The 21182-nt window shown below is 37.6% G+C and overlaps 1 protein-coding gene across 4 annotated transcripts in view; it reads left to right on the top strand.

Moving 5' to 3' along the window:
- The window catches only part of SPHKAP (SPHK1 interactor, AKAP domain containing), a 72073-nt gene that overhangs the window by 13907 nt on the left and 36984 nt on the right, over positions 1–21182 (top strand). For all 4 annotated transcript variants that reach the window (XM_074590084.1, XM_074590085.1, XM_074590086.1 and 1 more), the window contains exons 2-3: positions 7647–7749; positions 14110–14220. In XM_074590084.1, the coding sequence (XP_074446185.1) occupies positions 7647–7749; positions 14110–14220 (214 nt within the window). The remainder of the gene's footprint in view (positions 1–7646; positions 7750–14109; positions 14221–21182) is intronic.

The following is a 21182-nucleotide window of genomic DNA, read 5'->3' as shown; positions in this document are numbered from 1 at the left end:
ATTAATAAAAAGCTTTTATAGAGTAGATTTGAGATCTTTAAAAGGTAATCTTTAAGAAAAGTTGTCAGAGTGAAATACTTAATTGCACGTGCTGCACTTTGAGGCCTATTTTGTCAGTAGTTGACTCTTGTTGCTCTAATTCTTAGAATCAGAAACACATTGCGTGGGTTGATGACAAAAGCCAGTTAAGAAGCTTGACTGTTTAGCTATAATATAAACAAGATGTCCAAAACACTTATCAAACTATTTAAACCAAGATTAACATCCTCCACATGAAATCACCTGTTTCTTCCTATGTCGTATTCCACTGATTTTCCTGAAATGCCCACCTGACAGTTTGTGCATAGCAAAGGGAGGAGAGGAGCAGAGAACACAAGTTGTTTGTTAGATACAAGAAACATTTAAAACAGACTTTTAAAAATTACCCAGTGGTTTATGGCATGAAAGCCTAATTTAAAACATCTTTGACTTCATCTTGAAAAATGCTGAGAATTTCCATTTCTAGCTAAAATCTGTGGGAGCTGCTTGCACATTTGTTATGTATTTAATTTGGACCAAATTTCACCAGATTCCAGCTGTGTCACAATGTTTTTTTTCCCTTGTCTTTAAAAGAAATAAGATCAGATAACACCACACGCTTGGAATATTATACCGTGCTACACTAACAGCATAATCTATATTAAGAATAAGCTTTGCCATCAGAAGTGCAGTAATAATATAAGTTGCTTAATAAATACACAGTCATGAACATTCTTGTTTGAGAGGAAAAACAAGTGTTTCCTCTTTGTCCTTCTTTCTACAGCACAAGGACAAGTGCTATTGTACAGTACACCTACATATGCTAAATGAATAAAGAATTTTTTGTGGGGCATCTTTTAAGACTATTTTTGATTTTAGGTTGCTTCTTGCTGACTTAGTAGGCTTAAATAGTAGCAAGTCTATTGCTTTGCTATATAAGAAATGAAACTGCCTTATTCTGTTGTTCCTGTTAATACCTGTGCCTGGTTATAGTGAATTCAGTCTGTATCTCTCTAAAATCATCTTCCTGATCAGTACTGCCCATTTAAGTTATGTACATACAGACTAATTACTTTGAAGAATCCTTTCTTTAACAATATTTCTTTTCTTTCCTGCAATCAAATCCTCAACGGTGCCTTAGTTTCCCACCTAGCTGGCACTCCAGAGCTGAGTCTAGACTCCTCGCTGTTAGGGGAGAAAACCAGTCTTGGCTATCTTTCAGTCCATCTCCATAAGGTGCAGTCCTTTAGCCCTCCCTGAATATAAGGGTCAGTTCCTTAATCTTTCCCCAGCTCAATCATTCTTCCTCATCAGACCTTGTCTGGTCCCTAGTTGTTGATCCAGGGCTTATTTTCACACCTTCTAAAAATCCGCCAAATCAGGAACTCTTAAAAAAAATATTGTTGCCAATACTGCATCCTACATATCATTCTAGGCATTTTCTTTCATTGCCTTATACACCCTACCAGGAAGAAATCCCATGGTTCCTCATATGCTTTTTCTGTAGTCTCTTCTGACCAAGGTCCAAGCCTGTCCTTTCTAGGTTTCCTTAGTAAGTAGCCATTCTAAACAGCATAACAAAGGTCCACCTGGAATTGTTCTTTTTTTCCTAAACTCATGTCAAATCCAGGGATAGGTGGGAAAAAGGCAGGATGCCTATCAGCTGTCTGCAAAAGCCCAGTTTATATTGGGTTGACTCTCTGTCAGTAAACTACTGAAATATAGTTAATCACCAAAAAAACACTCCCAACCCGATCATCTGTCATTCAGTTCCCGACTGTCAACTCTTTGATTTGATTGTCGAGTCTTTCATCTGAGTATACCCTGCCATAACTACTGAATGTGGAGAAGTTTGTCAGACTTGTAGATAAAACCTTGCTATTTTTCCTTTAATAATTCAATCAGTAAATAAAGGAAGGAAGGAATATTTCTAAGTAGATGGTATAAAATTTAGTTAGTTTGGTTTACATTTATTCTTCAGTAAAACTTGCACGTTCTTTTATAATAGTTTCAAAACATAATTTGAAAGAGGGCTGATCATTGCTAATGCTTGCAGAGGCTTCTACATTTGTTCGCTTTCTTAAATTTGGAGCCAAATAAAGAGCATTCAGGGCTCTGTGAACATGGAAGGAAAAGGCTTTTTTTATTGTGTGGTGTACCATAATATGGGGTATTTTTCTCTGCTCCTATTTTTCGTTAGCATGTAGCAAAAGACCTGGTCTTCTTGCAGCTCTATCACTGATAAAGATGAAATGTAAATCAAGAGTACCCAGTAGACGTTATTAAATGAGGAATTCAATATAAAAGCACTTAAACTTTTAGTCTTTTTAGTGCGCTGATCCGTAAAACTAGCAACCAAATCCTGTACCTATTAGACGGCACAGACACTCAGGTCTGATAATGATGGGAAGTATTCAGTATTTTCAGTTCCCAGTGAAGTCAGTAGCAGACAAGGGAGAATGAAATGAGTCTACGAATACCTGACAAGATCAAACCCTGGTATTGCCAGTGATTTTATTCTGCACATGGGTTCCAAATCCATAACAAAATCAGAAAGACATTTGTTTGAGGTATTTATAGAACGTCTGTTTGACTAACCATCTGTGCTCTGATTGAAGTATACACATGGTCCAGACTGAATAAAAACCAATTCTATGGATTAAAATAGTAACTTTGACAGTGTTACGTCTGAAGATTTTTCTGCTAGTGACTTTGTTGACCTGTTTACATGTAAAAGTAAATTTTAAAACTGTAAAATCTAAACAGCAACATGAAGAGTGTGACTCTTCAAAGTGTGTCCACTTCAAAAAGGCTTTGAAGTTAAGGGATGCTGTTTGAACGCTGCATGCTTTTCAGAACTGCTACATGCTTAGAGTTTGGATTAAGCTTCCTAAATTTCTGAGTAGCTTTTGGGTTTATTTGCTAGTGTAAAGGTAAGAATATGCTGAAGTATTTTGCCATGCTTTCACTTGTCTCATATTTCTATTTCAAAATGAGATTCATTCCTTTTTTTGTTGTTCATGGTGTTCAGTACAAATATCAGCAAAACATTAGAAATGTAGCCAACTATAGCTTGGAGTTAATTGCACTGAGAAACCTCACTGTGTTCATTCAGTTCACTTTCCTCATCAAGATTATCTTTTTCATGGATCAGTATGTTTTGTATGTTCAAAATGCTGAGATTAGGAATCATAACAAAAAGATGAAAAGCACTAGGCTATAATACGATTGGTTCAAAATATATATATAAAGGTCACTTTTTATTTATTGAAATTGCTCCTTAGGAATGATTATTGAACAACAAGTTTTTGGAAGCTGGTTATACTTGGTGCAAGGTGGTAGGAATTGAAGTTTCTGATATTGTTTCATAAGATTAATTTTCTTTAGTGATAACCAGGGGAATTCTTTAAATTACCTCTTCTTAGTTGATGTAGCACCATCTGCCACATCTGCAAAGAAGACAGTTATTTTTAAGAGCAGCTGTGTCTTTTTGATTAAGTCTTGAGTCCTCAAGGTCAGCATTTTTGAATTATTCAATGTAGAAAAATAGAAGCAACTGTTTTGCATTCTGGTCAATAATAAATGAGACATTGTTATTACAGTTAGTGACATAAAATTCATAGCTATTTACTGCAGTCCTCTAATTTCCAAGAAATTTGTTCTCATTCTTCATGAGAGCATTTAGCTTTGTAGGAAAAAAGTATCAGTTATGATTCATGAATCAGTAAAACAGCACCTGGTGGCAAATAAGTGACTGTGGAAACTCTTCTGTTAATGGAAACATTAAAGTGAAAATGGTGTACTTCTTAACACTGGGTCATAGATCCAGGTTCCCAGCTTCAGTTTCAAAAAGTGAATTGTAAAGTAGGATTTCTTACACCAAAGGAAAAAATCCACAAATGAGCCATCATTTAACAGAGATTCCTTGTTATGCCTGTGTCCTTCCGTGGTAGCTCTAAATCAGATGAGCACATCTAAGTCAGATGTGCATTCTCCACCACATAATAAACAAGGGGAGCCAAGCAAAGGTGAGAATTAGGACCTGAAACCTTCAGCAGCTTGCTTTATCTTGTAGTGAAAAGGCTCCGATCTGTGCCAGGTGCCTTGAAAGACTAGTGCTTTCTGTAAACTCTTAATGTGAAGTAACAAGTATAGTATAGTAAGTGAATGCATGGCTATCATTTGAAGATGAGATGGCTACATCTCTGCAGCAGTTTCTTTCAGCTTCTTGCTATTGCGAAACTAATGAGAGCAGACAGCTTCCCAAAGACAGAACTTTTTTTTTTTTCCTGGGGAGTTAATGAAAAGTAGGTTTATCTTACTGGCTTTGCTACAGAGCGAAGGTGGCAGAGCTGTACGGCCTGAGGAGGGTCTCTTAAGAAATCACATCCATGTTGAAAATTAAAGCTTAGAAAAGGTGCCCACAGGATAAAGAAAGATAAGAGGAAACTTTGATCTGAGAGATGAGATAATTGAAAAAGAGGTGTTGAAACACCAAACCCCTTTTCCACTTGAAAGAAAGACCTATGAATCTGAAGGTATATAGACAGAATCTCATACACTGCACCTTCTTGAGTTGTGGAAGACTCAGGTTTGTGACCTGAAGAAGTTTGTGACCTGACCTGAAGATGCTCAGCTAGGTGCTCATTTTTCCATCAGTTAGTGTGTACCTCTACATATCTACTTTGCATGGAACCTAGAGGTGTTCATGTAGCTGACCATCAATGGTGGCCGTGGTGTGGGGGTATGTATTTCTCCGTACTTTTAGAAATTGCACACCCATAAACTCACTGATGAAAAGACTGTGGAGTCTAAAACTGTTGCGAAACATAGCTCTCATAATTTAGCATTTGTTTGTTAGAATTATTCCACTTTTCAGTGATTGTGAACTCTGACTCTGTGAACCTGTTTGCAAACAGTTTGCAAAAGGTGGGAGCCTGGAGTTCATACCACTAGCCCAACTCTAGAGTTGAACTGCAATGCAGCATGAGATTAAGGGTTCTGGCTCTACAGTTATAGCACAGGAAAAGTGGACCCTAAGACAAAAAAGAAGCTCTGAAAGCGTTACAAATACTCCTAGATGTGTTGTCCCTTGTCCTATGAAACACAGCTGCTGAATTTATCTGAGTACCATCTGGGTAACTAGATGGATGTGAAGTACAGCGCTCAGGACTGGGGTAGCTGACAAGACAATTTAGTTTACGAGATTACAGTTACACCAAAGGCAGCTGTTGTTGCCTGTCTGAACTTCAGTCTGAGATGGAGCCTTTTCTCATTCAAAACATTTAATGGTATTCTACATTTATTTCACTTATCATGTAGTTTTAACAAGCTTGTGTATATTTACAAATGAAAAGTGGGCTTCTTTTGGAAAGAACATAGATTTTAAAAGATTAAGAAGATTTTACAGATTTTTTGCTTTCCACATGACTTTTCCACATGACATGCTTTCTGTATGGAACACGTAATGTGCTGCCTCTTACTGGAGACAGCACAAATTTGTTAATGCTCCAGAATATGACTCTTTAACTATATTTTCCAGCTATGTACTGTTCTATTTGTACTGTTTAATTAAGATCCAAAAAGGCCTTCAGTTAGTGGCCACAGTATCATCTTTGTTGCTTTTAGACTCAGCAGCACTTCATGCACTAGAAGTTCAGTTCCCTGCACGCAGTGTAACTGAGAGCAAATAATCATCAGCATATCAGCTCCCTGTAGGGCAAAGCAGTGGCAAAGCCACTCAGTCTGCCTTCCAGTGAAGAGCAGGAGAAAACAATGGACCTTGTACTTCAACCTGCAGGTCAGACTTGATTTGAAATTTACTACTAGATTGAAGAAGTGATGCATCTTACAAAAAGAGGCAGTGCACAGCTTCTGCTGGGAGTGCCGAGTTGTACCTATGCTGCATCTAAATGTGGATTTATCGAGGAGGGTATTTAACTTCTACAATATTTGACCCCCTGAATATGAGGTTCTTATGTTTAATGAAGATACAAAACCAGAATGACTTCGTATGTTTAATGTCCCTCGTTCTTTTAAAGAACTTGGTATAAGGCCTATAAAAATGCTATTTTGCTTTGTCAAATGCCAGAGAAATTACTGCCCAGAAATAATATAATCTGAGCAATGGAACAGAATTTTGCAAACAGACAAAAGTTTCCCTTCTAGATACAAATTATGCTGGTATCTTAGAAGGTATTAAGCGGTATCACACTTTTCAAGCAAAGTCAGTTAACCTGCTGGTCTCACTTGTGCATCTGTATTCAGTCCTCTCCTGCAATTCATGTAGCATCCCTCCAGTTAGCAGTTAATAAGTGCTAAGTTAGTTTTATACTTTTAATTCATTCCTCTAATTCCAGTGCATATAGATACTTTTTTTTTTTTTAATAATTATAGAATAGCACCACACACATCAGCAAAATTCTTACTGACAAAGTTACTTATCAATGTGAGGGATATATTCATAACTGGTCCTTAGCAGTATCAAGTGAAATATACATGTGTGAATCTTTGAGAAAAAGGTAGCCTTATTGATATTTGACTGTGGATTTGGGCAAAAAGTGAAAGTAGCCTCCTCTTAACATATTGTCTTAAGCTCCAGTGAAGGTGACTTATGAAAATGCATTTTAGTTTTTAATTGAGCGTACCAGGAAATTGCACATGGTCTGTTATCCTGATGGATCTGATGAAAGATTGTTGCTTGTTATGGTCTATCACAACGCATTCCACCTCTTCTCATAGATGGCTTGCAATAAATTAAAAGCACTCTAGAGACCAAATTTGAGAAGCAGAACTTCATCATGTAGGATACGCTTTCCTTAGTATATTTCTGGAGAAAAAGCCCTTTAGCACTGTGTGATCTTTAATAGCAATCACATAACATCCAGACAAAGAAGCTTCACACAGCTTGTGACAACTTGACTATTATATGGAGGGAAATCTTTCAAGACTGGCCTGAACTATTCCAAAAGAAAAGCATGAGAGGTAGTACCAGTTGTGCATACAAATGACTTGGCTGGGGGAGCTTGTTTTTATGGTTTTGTATTTCACATCTGCACAGTCCCAAAGTAAATATAGTTCTGTTTTGTACAACTGACTCACAAAACATAGTATATGCATGACTTACCTTTGCTGTAAACCTACAATGTATCAAACTATTCCATCTGGATTATGGAATTCAACCACTCCTATTGTGTTTTTTTACATTTTAATCACTGCCAGGCAGGTAAAAATGAAACAAACTTTTGTCTACCAAGCTGAATTAACGCAGCAAGTATTTCATTAGCTGCTCCAAGCTGCCTGCTTATGAAAACAAGCTAGTGTCACTTTTTATAGTGCATTCAAGACAGGTGGATATGATCATAGGCAGCTATATGCTATACTCTAGTCTTCAAATTACATTGGTCTGCTATTTTATATCCAAAGTATGTAGCTCAGGAGAGCCTTCCAAAAACGGAAAATTAAGATAGTAAATCGACTAGTAAATCAGCAAGGAGAGTATAGACCGCTTCTTGCGATCTAAGTTACATCTCTTTACTGAACTGTATTTTGGTTTCATTTGAGTTATCTATGTAGCTGAGTCACTAAAAAGGTTTTTTGGGCGGTTGTGGTTTTTTTTTGTTTTTCAGCAACTTTGAAGCTCCACTGATGCATGAAGTCCCAGAGCACCAAGGCAGCAGCACAGACAGTTCAGCAAGCAGTTTGGGAAGCTCTGTCACAGCATGTAAGAAGGTAACTTCCAAGTTTATGTTATATTTAAAGGCAGATATTTCCCAGGTTATAGCTTTGCTTTTTAGCTTTTGTCTTTATTGGGGAATACAAAATTTAACTGATACCTAAAATAGGAAAGGACTGATACAGAGAAATAAATTCTGGGTGCTGTTATAGTATCTTGCAGTTTTGTCTGCCTGGTGTATACTTGTCTGGTTCCAAAATATATTATGCATATATGGGAAATAAACTCCCCCAGAGCGTTTTTATTTCTCCTCGTTATCTGACAATATGAAATTAAAGCAGTGCATAGTGTGAATACCTTCAGGACTGTTCTCCAATAGATGGCAAGTTTCTGGGACCCAGCCTGAGGTTCCAGAGCTTTGCTACTCTTGGGTCAATACAATGGAGGGTCCTTCATGAAACAGCTCTTCTGCCTTCCCTAGTATTTGACTGGAAGGGTTTCAGCAACCCAGGAGGTAGTATAGATTTGACCACTGCTGGTTTTGTTGCCTCAAAATGGGTTTATATGTAGTTATTTATTTTAGAGGTTGTGGGTGAGGGGAAAAAAACAGTGCCTCTGTGTGTATGTATGTAATTAGGAGTCAGATATGACTGACATTATTTTATGTATGTAGATAATTTCAGTACAACTGAGAATATACAGGTGAAGACCATGGATGCTTCCTTTTATTCTTCCTCCCTGGGGCCAGATTACGGCAGTACAGTCCAAGGGAAGGGGGTACTACCAAAGACTTATTGAGGAGGGCAGGCTATCTTTCATCTCTCACTTTGCAATAACCCTCAGAGCTCTACTGTCTCCCACAGGCATAATTCTAGACCCGATAAAAAAGCATTTGTTCTGACACAGAAATGTTATAAAACTTCACAGCTCATTCAGTTTTCCCATAATTATTACTTTTTTTTTTCTTTTCCTTCCACTACTAATAATAAAACTTTCCTTTTGGAATTTTCTTTTTCAAAATAACAATATATATTTATATACGTAAGCATAGAGAGAGAAAGATAAAACATATAGAAGACAAAGATTTATTTTCCACATCCTGAAAATCACACTGTGAGTGTGGGGAGAGGTGAGTATTGTCCGTCTACAGAAATTTTGTTAAATATAAAATCATTGTTATAAAAAAAGAACTCAATAGTCTGATGTGTATGCTAGGACTGGGCTTCTCCATCTCACACCAACACGGCTAAGACAAAGTATCAGTATTTCATTTGATCAATGGGTTTGTTTATTTGCAAAAAAATACCTGATTTTTAAAAAATGCTGCTGATTGTAATTGGAATCTTCATATAGAAAGAAATAGGCAGAAAATCTATTGTGTGAGCAAACATCTTAAAATTTCATTTAATCTCAGAGTTGTCTTTTGTTGGTTTTTTTTGGTTGTATTTTATGTATTTATGTAAGACTGAAGGACAGTGGCATAGCACAGTGTCTACAAATGCTCCCAGCTTGGTCACCTTCAGAAGCACTACTCGCTTTTAAAGGCTAGCCTTTACCACATGATTTAAAGCTGCTTCACTGGCCTGATCCCTTGCATTTGAACTTTTCATTGTAACACGACTTGATTTTATGATTGTCAGCACACTAGAAGTGATTCACTTCTGCCAACACTTCTGACAAACAGCAGGGTATTTTGGGCTTCTTTACAGCATTGTCACAGAATGCGTTACCATTATTTTTTTGTGTGGAAAAGGATAAAGAAGTACCAAAAATAGGCCATTACCTTCTCTTTTAGACTCTTTAAGTTACAGTGATTTTTAAGTTAGATGTGTAATTGGTATTTGAGTTGAATGGCTCCTGTCAGGAACCATATGAGATGTGGCCTGTTACTACACAGACAAATCTGCACAAAGGCAGAAGATGTGCCCCTTGATATCTCATCTTATTCTGTATGTCCCACTTTCATATCTTTTTTGATGAGTAGTAATTAAGCAAAGCAATTAAGATGATCAGCCATGAAGTCGCAGATGTTTCATTTGTGGAGCAGAGCCTTTTTAATGTTGTCTTGGTTATAGATATTTACTGTATTTAAATGTCTTATGATCTAAATCAAGGAGCAGGAAGCTGTTACACTAAACTCATACACAATATTTTCCTCTGGGAAAGAGTGACTTTTCTAATCCACACTCTGCTAGAGGCTGATTTAGTTCATTGATTCACAACACACTGAGTAATGCTGACGGCTGAGTCTCTAGATGAGTGGAAAACTTTTTTTTTAGAACCATGAATTACTGCTGATTTCACATTTCGTGCATGATGCAAATTCATCCTGAATTATTTTCTGAGTGTGATGATCCTGCTCTGAACCAGATATACAGCAGTATAGTGTGTGCAGCTGTTACACATAAGTATGGTCAATGAATCAAGTTCTGCTCTCAATTGTACCATTGCAAATCAGAAGCAACCTTGCTGAATTCAGCAAAATTGCTAACAATGCACATCAGTGCATTGAACTGGCCCAGAACTTGTCTCAATTAGGTAAGAATGAAGAGAAGATAGGAGGAGGAAATTTTGACGAGTGATACTGTTTGCCTTAAAAGTGCAGGCTATATAAAAGAAGGATACTGACTGACAGCTGAAGTAGTACAGGTTTAAGTTTCTTATCCTTTGGTACAGACCAGCTCAGTATATTTTGAAAATATGCTTAAATGCAAAAATGTCAATCAGAATATACTGGTAGAGTTACATCTCTGAGGAATACCAGTTCTCACAATGCATTTGATTAATTAATTAGCCCTGTTAATTTAGGCCAGCTCCTTCAAGCTTATACACTTTTGATCATCACAACCGTACATTATTATACTACAAGGACTTCAGTATATTTCTTTAAAAACATGAATATCCCAGCAATTTTTAATACATATGCAAACTCCCACTTTATATAAACACATGCACCTAGTTAACGGGGAGAATTGTCTTACAACTCCAAGGTGCTGTAAGAAATATTATATTAGCTCTTATCGTACGTTTATGTCTTTGACGGTGATAATATTGCTCTCTGTTACCAAAGAAATATGCCCAAAAGTTCACATGGCTTCTATATATGCATTTTTGCATAGCAGGTGTGTGTAACCCTGCTGTGATCAGCATTATGGGGTGGTCCAGACTTTCCTTCCTCCAAAGAAGTACTAATGGGAAGGTTATGAGCAACAGCATGTCTGCAAAGGTTCTAATGCAGAAACTTACATTTCATAAGGTAGAGTTTAAACTCATCTAAAGTTTAGCCTTCATTCCTGCTACCGCTTACTCAAATGTCACCTTCCGTCTCCTGAACACTGTTCAGACATATGTAAAACTAGACCACATGCAAGGAGGCCTCCCCTACATGTTCCTGCATGCCTCCCTTTCCCACAGTGCTGTGTTTTCTGAGTAATTTCCAAAGGCTTTCCAGATGACTTTGGGTCAGCCTGTATTCCTTACATTGCCGACCTCTGCCAGCTTCTGCTGTGTGGACTCAAGCATATCTGGTTTTGTCTTTTTCACCTGTCATCTTCAAATCCAAATTGCTGCAAAGTATTTTCTCCAACCTCCAGGAGTAAAAATGTTATGCCTATTGCACCCTTCTTCACATTTCTGGCTGCATTCTCCTATGCACGTGCAGAACTACTTATGCACACATGAGAGCAGAATTTTGCCCAGGGAAAACATCATCCTACTAATATTGTTCATCTCCTTGAGGTTACCTAAAAATCACATGCTGTCCAAAACTTCCATGTAATAATTTCTACCCTTGACTTCAAAGTCTATTATGAAAAGCTGCATACAAAAATTAAATGTACTATAAAGCCTTGCAACTCATAAACACCCTGGAGTGACTCAAGCTTGGCAGTTACAACCTAACCTAACTGAAACATTTGTTCAGAAGAGTTATTCTGTTGGTGCTTTACCAGTATTTGCTTCCTGACAAAAACATCCTCTGAAAGAAAGACAGAGATACCAAGGGTCCCACAGGAGGAAAACTAGGTGAAATTTAGACTGCCCAGCTCATTTCATAGGTTTTTCATCTACAATATACATCTGCTCTGATTTAGTTGTTCTGAAATGTTGGGTGTGCACACCAAGTCCTTATGAGAAAAAAACGAGTAGTACCAAGGATTTCTGAAGCTTGTTTCTACATGATAATTTTCTGCCTATTCCAGTTTCTCAGAAACTGTCTGAGATTTGGGAAAGAAAGATATAAAGTGATTAAGGCTGAAGACAAATTCACCGTGATTTTTAAGGAAATGAAAGAAGACTGCTTGTTACAGTAAAAGCTGTTTGAGCTAAAGAGAACTGTTTCCTGTGTATGCAAAATTATGTCTTAACAGGTAATTAGGACTTCAAGATCTAGAATGAGATGAAATCTGTAATCATTTATAAATATGTAGATATATATGTGTGTGTGCATATATGTATATGTTCAATTCTTTATGTCTTCATAAAAGCCTCAGAGGATGGTAATTTTTGGAAAAGAGGAAAATTTGCTTGATTTAGATTTTACCAACCAGTTTATAATAGTTCAGTACTTCCACATTTGAAAATATTTCTTTAAAAAAAAAAAAAAAGAAAAAGAAAAAAGAACAGTTTTTAAGACTAACAGGAAATTGTTTCTTTGGGATATGAAATATATTATTTTCCCCATCTAGTCCCAGAGTTAGTTATGGTGGCAGGAATCTTTTTGCACTGTGACAGGAGGTTATAAAATTTATTGAGTGAAGAGTCATTCAACTGGTAAACAAATTAGCTAGCAACCCCCAAGAGGAGACTGGTGTTGATGTGAAGCATTCATGAGCCTTTGTCATTCTCAGAACAAAGTCTTTGGGCACAGTGCTTTTTCTGAGTATTTTGTGAACCCTAAATTTGTATTCAGAAGCTCTTTGGAAGAAATTCCATAGCAGGGCTGGAGTACTGAGAAACAACTACTACAAAGGTGCAAAGCCTTTGTGGAGGGCACCAAAGAAGGGCACTGAAGCAGGCCAAACTTATGGATTGTGGTGTACCTCATCCATCTTCCTCTGACTTTTATTCAGAAATCAATATAGAATAATACAGGGAATGCAGTATTAGCTATCTAACTGGCTTTCTACCAGAAAGATAAAAATTAGAGTGGGTGTTAGTCTGTGGGTGATAATAAGTTACTTCTGGATTGCCCCTGAGTACTAGAAAATTGTGTCAGCTGGCCAGATCAGCTTTCTACAGTCATTCATCTTCCCTGAGAAATGTCACAAGTTCTTCTCACTTCTCTTCCTAAGGGAGAGATCTAGGCTTACAGTTCAAGTGTTCCTGAAGTAGGACAAAGGTGTGTCAATGAAAAACATGCAGTAAGATAAAGGAAAATATTGTGGATACATTATTTTTTTCCAGGTAGGGCAACAAATTTATGCTTTAAAATATTGTTATTAAAATAAAAGGCTAAAGAGCCAGACTACAGCTTATTTCCATGTAAAACCAGAATTGCCAGAAGTACAAAGAAAATGTACATCCATTTCGCAAACATGTTTCTTAACACTGCTGCCTCGGGAAGACAATAAGCCATATAAGATGTTCAAAAGAAATATCATTGTTGCAGCTATTCCTTTTTCTGCTGTTACCTAGTTGCCTTAAAAATACTAAGGGTCCCTCTTTTTCATGGAAGACTACTAGTACAGAGGCAGCAAGTAAGGAATTCAGTTCAGTCTAAGCATCAGACTTGCAAAACTGGCTTTGCCTCTTTATAGTCTACAGATATCTGTAGCCTCATTTTGGTTTTGTTTGAGCAAAGCTGGTGGCATAAGCTGTAGGACTGAGTCAACACAGAGAGATTACACGCAAAGTTTTGGTCTCAGGGTACTGACTGAGCTCAGTACTCATTATAGCAGGTCTTAGGTACGTCAGCTTCTCAGCAAGCAGAAAAACGTGTTCAAGAAGAAAGAGTTTGTAGCCTAGGCAGTCCCAGAAATGAGGCTGCTGGAAGAATGAATTGTACTGATCTATCGTGGAGAGAGACAGTAAATCAAAAAGGCTGCAAGTTTGTGCACTCTCATATAATTAAGTAATTATTTTTCCCAACATCTATGTTTATCACTTTAACACAGAACAAAACTCCTAATAATATTTTCCAATAAAAGTGTTGGGTTTAGGCATCTCCTTCAAGTATCTCCAAGGACTTTCAATTCTGAAAGATAACAGGCTAATACTTTAGGGGATATATAAATCACTTGATTTAAGGTGCCTTAACTGGACAGGTCCCAAAGCAACAGGGGTCCTAGTCTTGCCCCCCCAAAAATTTTGTAGGCAAGATTTCCTTTGAGTTACAACAATAGAGTTCAGGACCCCAAAACACAGTAGGACTGAGTAAATTTTTTAATTATTTTAACTACTTTTAACTATTTTAACAGATTCTCTGCAGTAACAGTCTGCTAGAATCAACAGACTACTGGCTGCAGAATCAGAGGACACCATGCCAAATTGGCTTTCTGGAAGACAAGTCAGAAAGCAACTGTGCCTCAGTAAGTACTTGCTGTAATCTCCTCTGGGGAAAAGTCTATTGAGAATTATCTGGGTAGGGTGTGGGGCTGACCATAGTACATGTTAAATTAAAAAAAGTCAATGACTAACTGACACTGAAATTATAGCAATCTGTCTATAGTTTCTGTAATTTCCAGCTTTCTGTTAAAAGCAAACATACAAAGCAAAAATGCATACAGATTTCTATACAGAGCACATTTGTAAAGATTACTGCAGAGGTTTCCCCACATTTGGCCTTCAGACTTTGTGGCCCTCCATTTTTTTATGTTCATAGTCTGTGACTTACAAGACAGAAAAATAAACCAAAGAGAAAATTATTCCAAACCATAACTTGTTAAGTGGCAGGTTGGAAACAGCAGATATTTAAAAGGCTGCTCAATATTCTTGAAGGCACAGAGATACCATTAAAGAGAAAACTCTTTCCATACTAGATGAGGAGGAGCTGCTAAAGAACTCAAACAGAATTATTTTACATTTGAAATGAAATTTAAGTCTCACTATTGTGGGTTATATTGCAATTAAGAACAGCTTTTGGTTAAGAGTGTCTATGAAGAAATAGGAGTTGTTATGTTGCTTTACATACTATCTGCATGAAACTGGAGAGAAGTAGATTGCTACAATTGTAATAGTTTTTTATTTGATAAAGGACTCAGGAGAGCAGATCCTTTCTTGGAATCCCATTTGATTGCTACTCCCTGGCCCCCGTGAGCCAACAAGGGCTTTATAAAAGAGCAGTTTTGTCGCAGGCAAAAGATTTCCAGCATTGCTTGTGCTGCACACAACCTAAAGACCAGCTGAGGGCACTCATGGAGTCTGCTGGTATTCCCTCAAGGACATGAACATTTCAGCTTTAGCTGATGAACCCAGACACCTGCTGTCAAGAAACAAAATCTCCATCCCATGGTGGCGATGACTTTGTGTCTTGGCAAGGCTTTGTGTCTTGCCTGGGGGTGATGCAGCACACTGAGAGCAACTGGAGTGATACAACAGTGTAATTGCAGCAGTTAAAAGTTTGGAATATGGTCAAAGATTATAGGGCTCAATTCACTGTTATGCTGTCCACTGGACTATCAGTTTCCACAAGACAGAGTGAGCAAAATACACAACCTAATCCGAGTGTGCTAGGAAGAAACCATATAAGGTGTAAGGTGAGAAAATAAACAGACTCCTGTGTGTATTTTGGATGATGCTGGGTGAAACAAGGAAGGGAATATTAAGGAGTAATGTTTAGTGGTGCTAATTTCCTAGGCTCCCAAAACTAGACAGACAGCAGTTTGCTGTTCTTTGAGCATTCTGCATGTATTCTCCCAAGCAAAAGGGTCACAGTATTAGGAAATACAAACGTTGTTCAATTGCAGCTGAAATGCTTTCTGAACTGGATCATGAAAACATTCTTAACCAGAACGGGGTCATCAGGTGGGTAATCGGGGGTATCCTTGTTGTTTGATATAGGAAAGGATTGCTTTTAATACAAAAACCACTGACCACAGTCACTTGGGTTTTACTAATTTAGTAGTTCATATCTAAAATAAGGCTTATTTTCTCAGAGGAAATGTTTACTCCAAAGAATAATATTAAAATGAATTATGACTTGCTTTTTGATATGTTGAGCTCTGGCTTTATTCTTCATGTTTCTTTGAATCTTATAGGAAATTATATCTACCTCCAATAGAATGGAGCTACCAAGAAAAGATAGCTTGTTAAAGCAAGACTATACTAGGCTTTGACTTAAAATAACCAGTATAGCTGCTTGATACATGCTTTTCCTCTTGAAAGCACAGATTAGGTTTTATCTAGCCCTGGTCAGTCACCTCGTAGGGAAGATAAGCATTACTCTTACCATTCTGCAGATATGAGGGAAGAGGCAAAAGTACTGAAATGACTTTTCATTAAAATCCCAAAAGGAGATTCTGAGATAAGGGGTTTCAGCAAGTCACAGACCCAAATCTGCTGAATGCCCACAATATTCCCCAGCAAAGTTACACAAGTAGGTAATTTTCTTTTAATCCCCTCTTTGTCAAAGAGAAGACAAACACGACAAAGCTCTTCCATAAGGAAACAGCTTGTGCTACTATAGTGTGATCACGTAGTTCTGCTTGTGGGAAGAGGGTGGGCAAAGGCGCTCCATGAGGCTGCAGGGATACAGAACTGCCCCACGGTTCTAATGCTATCCTAAACTACAAGACCCTGACAGACCCCTTTCTTACATGGGAGGAATATTAGGATACGCTTTGAAGCAAGATCTGCCAAGTCATCTTTTCCCATTGCCTACTCCTTGTGTAGTGTGCATGTAGGACTGTCAGCTTTCCCTGTATGGCTTTCTGAACACAGTGTCAACTCAACACGCACTAAAAGTTTCTCGATTTTCAAAAGAAAATTTTAGTACCTAGTTGATTCTGCAGTTTACAGTTATCACCATAGAAGAAAAGAGATTATATTGAAAGAATTTTGTATTAACAAGATTGAAGTGGAATGTACAATAATGTATTGAGTGAAATTAAAATATCACATATAGAGACCATTAATTTAGAAGATAAGAAGTTAGATATTATTTTGTAACATTGCTACAAGACAAAAGGTATGTGGGTGGCCTGGCCTGGAAGCTTTGCTCTTGATCTGTCCCTGGAAGTTATGTTTTTGAGTTACTTTTAACTAGTTACTCATAAACTGTTATGAGCAGAATTGAAGTTTTGTTCAAATTCCTGGTTAATTCATTCTGAGTGGTATTTTTTTTCGGACTTGCACTCCCCACCTTTAGATACATGGGTGGTACATTTGGCTGTGCACAGCACACGAGCAAAACAGAGAACAGGGAATACTCAACCACTGTGCAGAGATTAAGTATTAGTTCAGTCTCATACTCGGAACCTGCAAAGCATTTCATTCCAAGTCCTTTCCAGTGACAGACACTAAACAAACAAAAGCTACAGGAATGAGGAAGGCAGAAGGATATGAACTTGGAATAGTTCTCCCAGCTTCTCAATTAGCACGGAAACCAGTCTGCCCTTAGCAGAAAATATGTTCTATCTTCTCTTTCATATGGAAGATTTCATAAATTGCTGTTGCCAATGGTGCCAGTGATGTGTTAATCCAACTGCCTCTGGAAGTTGTCATTGGATTTGCAGAAGAAAAAAAGAAATATCAAAAGTACTATATCATTAATGGTTTCTTTTCCCAAAGATAGCTGGTAATACATTTAGCTATAGTGTTCAGTTTTCATTTGGAAGAGTCACGTTTAGTTATAGGGGGTCTAATCTTACTGTAACTATAAATGCAACAAGACCATATGAATGTAGCTTTCATAAATGTTATATTCATTATATCCCATTACAGATTAGCACAGTTAGTACAAGTAAAAATAGACTCATGGCTGTCCTACGTATGCTCACCAAGTATACTAACATTGATTTATTAAAACACTAAACATTTACCTCAGTTATAGCAGACTACTTTTACAACAAGAATTCCTTTTAAGCGGAACAGGCATTTTGCTACATTTAATAATCCATTCATTTCCAAACTGGTTAATGAAAATGTAGCCATTATGATATGAAAATAATAAATTGTGTTAGAGGAACAGTATTTCATATTTTCTTAAGTTGGGAATCTTCTCCTGAGCTCTGAAAATTATTATTTCAAATTCTGGTACCCCACCATAATAGAAGAAATGCTAGTGTGTCCATATTTAATCCAATGTTTCTGGTCATCTGCAAGGATGAACAACAGAAATCATAGGGAGAAATAATAGCAAGATGCGGTGTTTGATCTCCATTTTTATGCCAATTTAGCAGTACATTGGCAAGTTGTCTATGAAAAGAAGTGTTATATGTATAATGAGTGAACATGATGTGAAGAGCGTTTGAAAGATTATCTTGTCCTTACTTTCCTTTTCTACTTTCTGTACATACTATTTTTGTCCAATTCTCTGTGTTTACATTTAGGAAATCAGATTAGATACACTGGAATTGAGTCCAGGGGGACAGCACTAACTGTCTTAGGTTATTAGGGCTTTCTAGAGAGACTTCCCGCAGAGGCCAGTCAGGAAAGGGCAGCTGAAAGAGATTTCTGTGTGTTTGAAATGAAGACACAGTGGGAGAGAGTGAAGGTAAATCCTAGGTAGCAGCACTGTTTATTTTCATTTCTGTATTGGACTAAAACATCCTACCACCTCTCTTTAAAACATCCCTGGGTTGAAGTGTGCTACTCTCCTTATTTCAGATGACCCTATCTGATTTTTCCATGCTGTCTGCTTAAAAAGTTAAATTCCCTCAAAGAACAACTTCTATGCTGATAAGTGTTTTTTTCCTCTTCAGAGAATATTTAAGTATTTGCTAAACATTAAATTAAAACTAGTTAAATTAATAATGATACTGTTTAGCAGCAGTTTGCTGCAAATCACGATACCTAGTTTCACGCTAATATCATAATTAGATGGTCTAAATATTACAGGTAGTTTAATTATGAAAGTCTTCATAGACAAATGCCAGTGCTCACTGAAATGATGGAACAAAAACTTCCAGGAAACAGCTCCCACAAATTAATTCAAACTGAATGATAGCATATGCAGAAAGGGAAAATCCTTGGCAAAGTGTATTTTGAAGAAAAAGAACAGCTTTCAGTTGAAGTAGAATATGAGTGGTTTTCATTCATTTCTACACCCAAGTCTTTTTAAAGATTTGACACTACATATCTTTAGAAACCTAGGTACAAATATACAGATTTATATGTTACATCAGTCTTTGATAGTAGACTTACTTCCAGGTAACTTGCTAACAATAGTGCGGACACTGGGTCAGGGTGTTGAAATCTAAGCAGCAGGACATTTTGTATCTCTTAATCTGGTCCCCTATCTCCAGTACTTTTTCCAGAGTCTCCAAAGAATGAAAGCATGCCCTTACTGAAGGGTGGAGATCTAGTCTTACAGAAGTTCAGAAAGGAGGATGATTCTTCCCAGGATTAGTAGCAGTCAACAAGGTTCTTTATACAGATAAGTAGGGAAGTGCAATCTTGAATCCCAAAGTAGTTTTTTGTTTGTTGGGGTTTTTTAGATCAAAATCATGTGTGTGTTCCTGAATAGTGACCACACATAGCTGAAACAACTGTTTTGTTTTATTGTGTTTGAATGAAGATTTACATTTCCTAGTAAACGTAGCAAAGCCCTATTTGCCTGCGTAAATAGACATACTAAGCTGTTTGTCCTCCCTCGTGAGGGTGCATACAAACCCTCCTCAGCAGTATGTCATGGAGACAGGAGGTTACAAGAGTGTTTATTTCACCTTTCACTCAGTAATTACTCAACCGTCTTCAAGAACAGCATTGTCTCTTTCAGAAATCAAAATCCATCCATTGCTTTCCAGATCTAAGCCATAATTATTAGAGGTATTTTTAGTTTTAAGTCCCATCTTGCTATTCAGCCTGACGATACCTTAATTACATCCTGACAGGGAGCAGGAATCAACAGCTGCAGGCTAAATTGTGGCATTGAGGCTTAGTCCTTTCTGTGGCATGTGTGGGTGTTCATGCTGCTGTGGTAAGGAATTGTACCTTCCAGAGAGCCCTTCTCTCGCTTGCTCAGAGAAATAAGAAACCCTCCTCTTCATCAATTATTCTCTGCCTTATGGAGCCCAGCGCAGGCAGACTGAGCACTAGTTTAAAAGAACACTGAAAGGATTACTTGTATAATCTGTAAAATATGTTTCTTTTTACTCTTGTACATATTTGGCTCTGAAAAATATGTCTTCACATATGAGCTAATGTTAAGACAGAAATTAAATATGCCCTTACAGGGTTGTATTTCCACATTTTCAGTACCACACATGTATTCTATACAGCAGCCAAAAGCTGCCTCATGAATTTCAGGGCGGGGAAGACTGACAATAGATTTTCTTCTCTTTCCTTGTAACTTCAGACTTGGACACTCTTTAATCTTCTGTCTAGATCTACCATCATCTTTCCTGTGCCTCTGTGATACTCTCATACAGCAGTGTTTTCCTGTCTGTATTTAAGAGAACTGGATGCTTAGCCTTGCTCTGACGAAACTATAAATAAACACCAGGAGGATCAAGCATGATATTGCAGCTGTATCCCCTTCAGCATTTCACACTCGCATATTCTCAGTGCCTCCATAGTGTGCTTTATCAAGAAGTGGGATTCTTGTGCTACCTCCAAAGTGGACACCTGTAACTGCTTGCTGCTGTTATAACCACAGGCTCCCTCTAACATGAATTGCTGTGTGAGGCTTATAGAAATCTGTTAAACATTAAGTATACAGGGTACTGGAGGAAGCAGATGGTGCACGTGGCATAAATATTTATTGGCATATTTTCTTTAAGTCATAAGTGACAATTAATTACATCAAACCCAAAGGAATAAGCCTTAATGGGAAGAACATATTCACAGCTGGTTTTGAAGCAATGGGTTATGAAGAGATGACTCGGGATGATTCATTAATGCAGTCCAGCGATTAAAATAGGGAGAGTCTCTAAAATACCAAGACCCCCCAAGTCATTTGAGATATGCACCTTCTGAAGAGTAATTGGGACTAAATTTCAGGCACATTACTGCTAAAAGTGCTGGAGGGAGAGCAGTATAACACATCCATCTGACAACATACAACGCGTACCTAAAAAAGAATTGTGGCTGGGCTGGGGAGACACAGAAGTCACGTCTGAACCTTATTTAGGTGAACTTGAGTGACTCATGAAAGAAAACATATACCGGGTTGTCTGCTTTTGGAAACGCTCCATTACGGCTTGCAGGGACAGCGGTTGGGAACGTCATCTGCATGTTAGACAGCAGTTGTGCAGCTCATGGGAGAGATTTTTACATAGAATCTGACAGGAGTAACATGATTTTTGTGGCCATCTGAATGAAAATACAGGGGAAGAAAGGGAAAAATACTTTCTCCGCTCTCAGCTAGAGACAGAAATTGTCACTCTCTAAT

Source organism: Larus michahellis, chromosome 6 (assembly GCF_964199755.1).
Source record: "Larus michahellis chromosome 6, bLarMic1.1, whole genome shotgun sequence".
Lineage (NCBI taxonomy): Eukaryota > Metazoa > Chordata > Aves > Charadriiformes > Laridae > Larus > Larus michahellis.
This window is presented reverse-complemented; position numbering and strand designations above follow the sequence as displayed.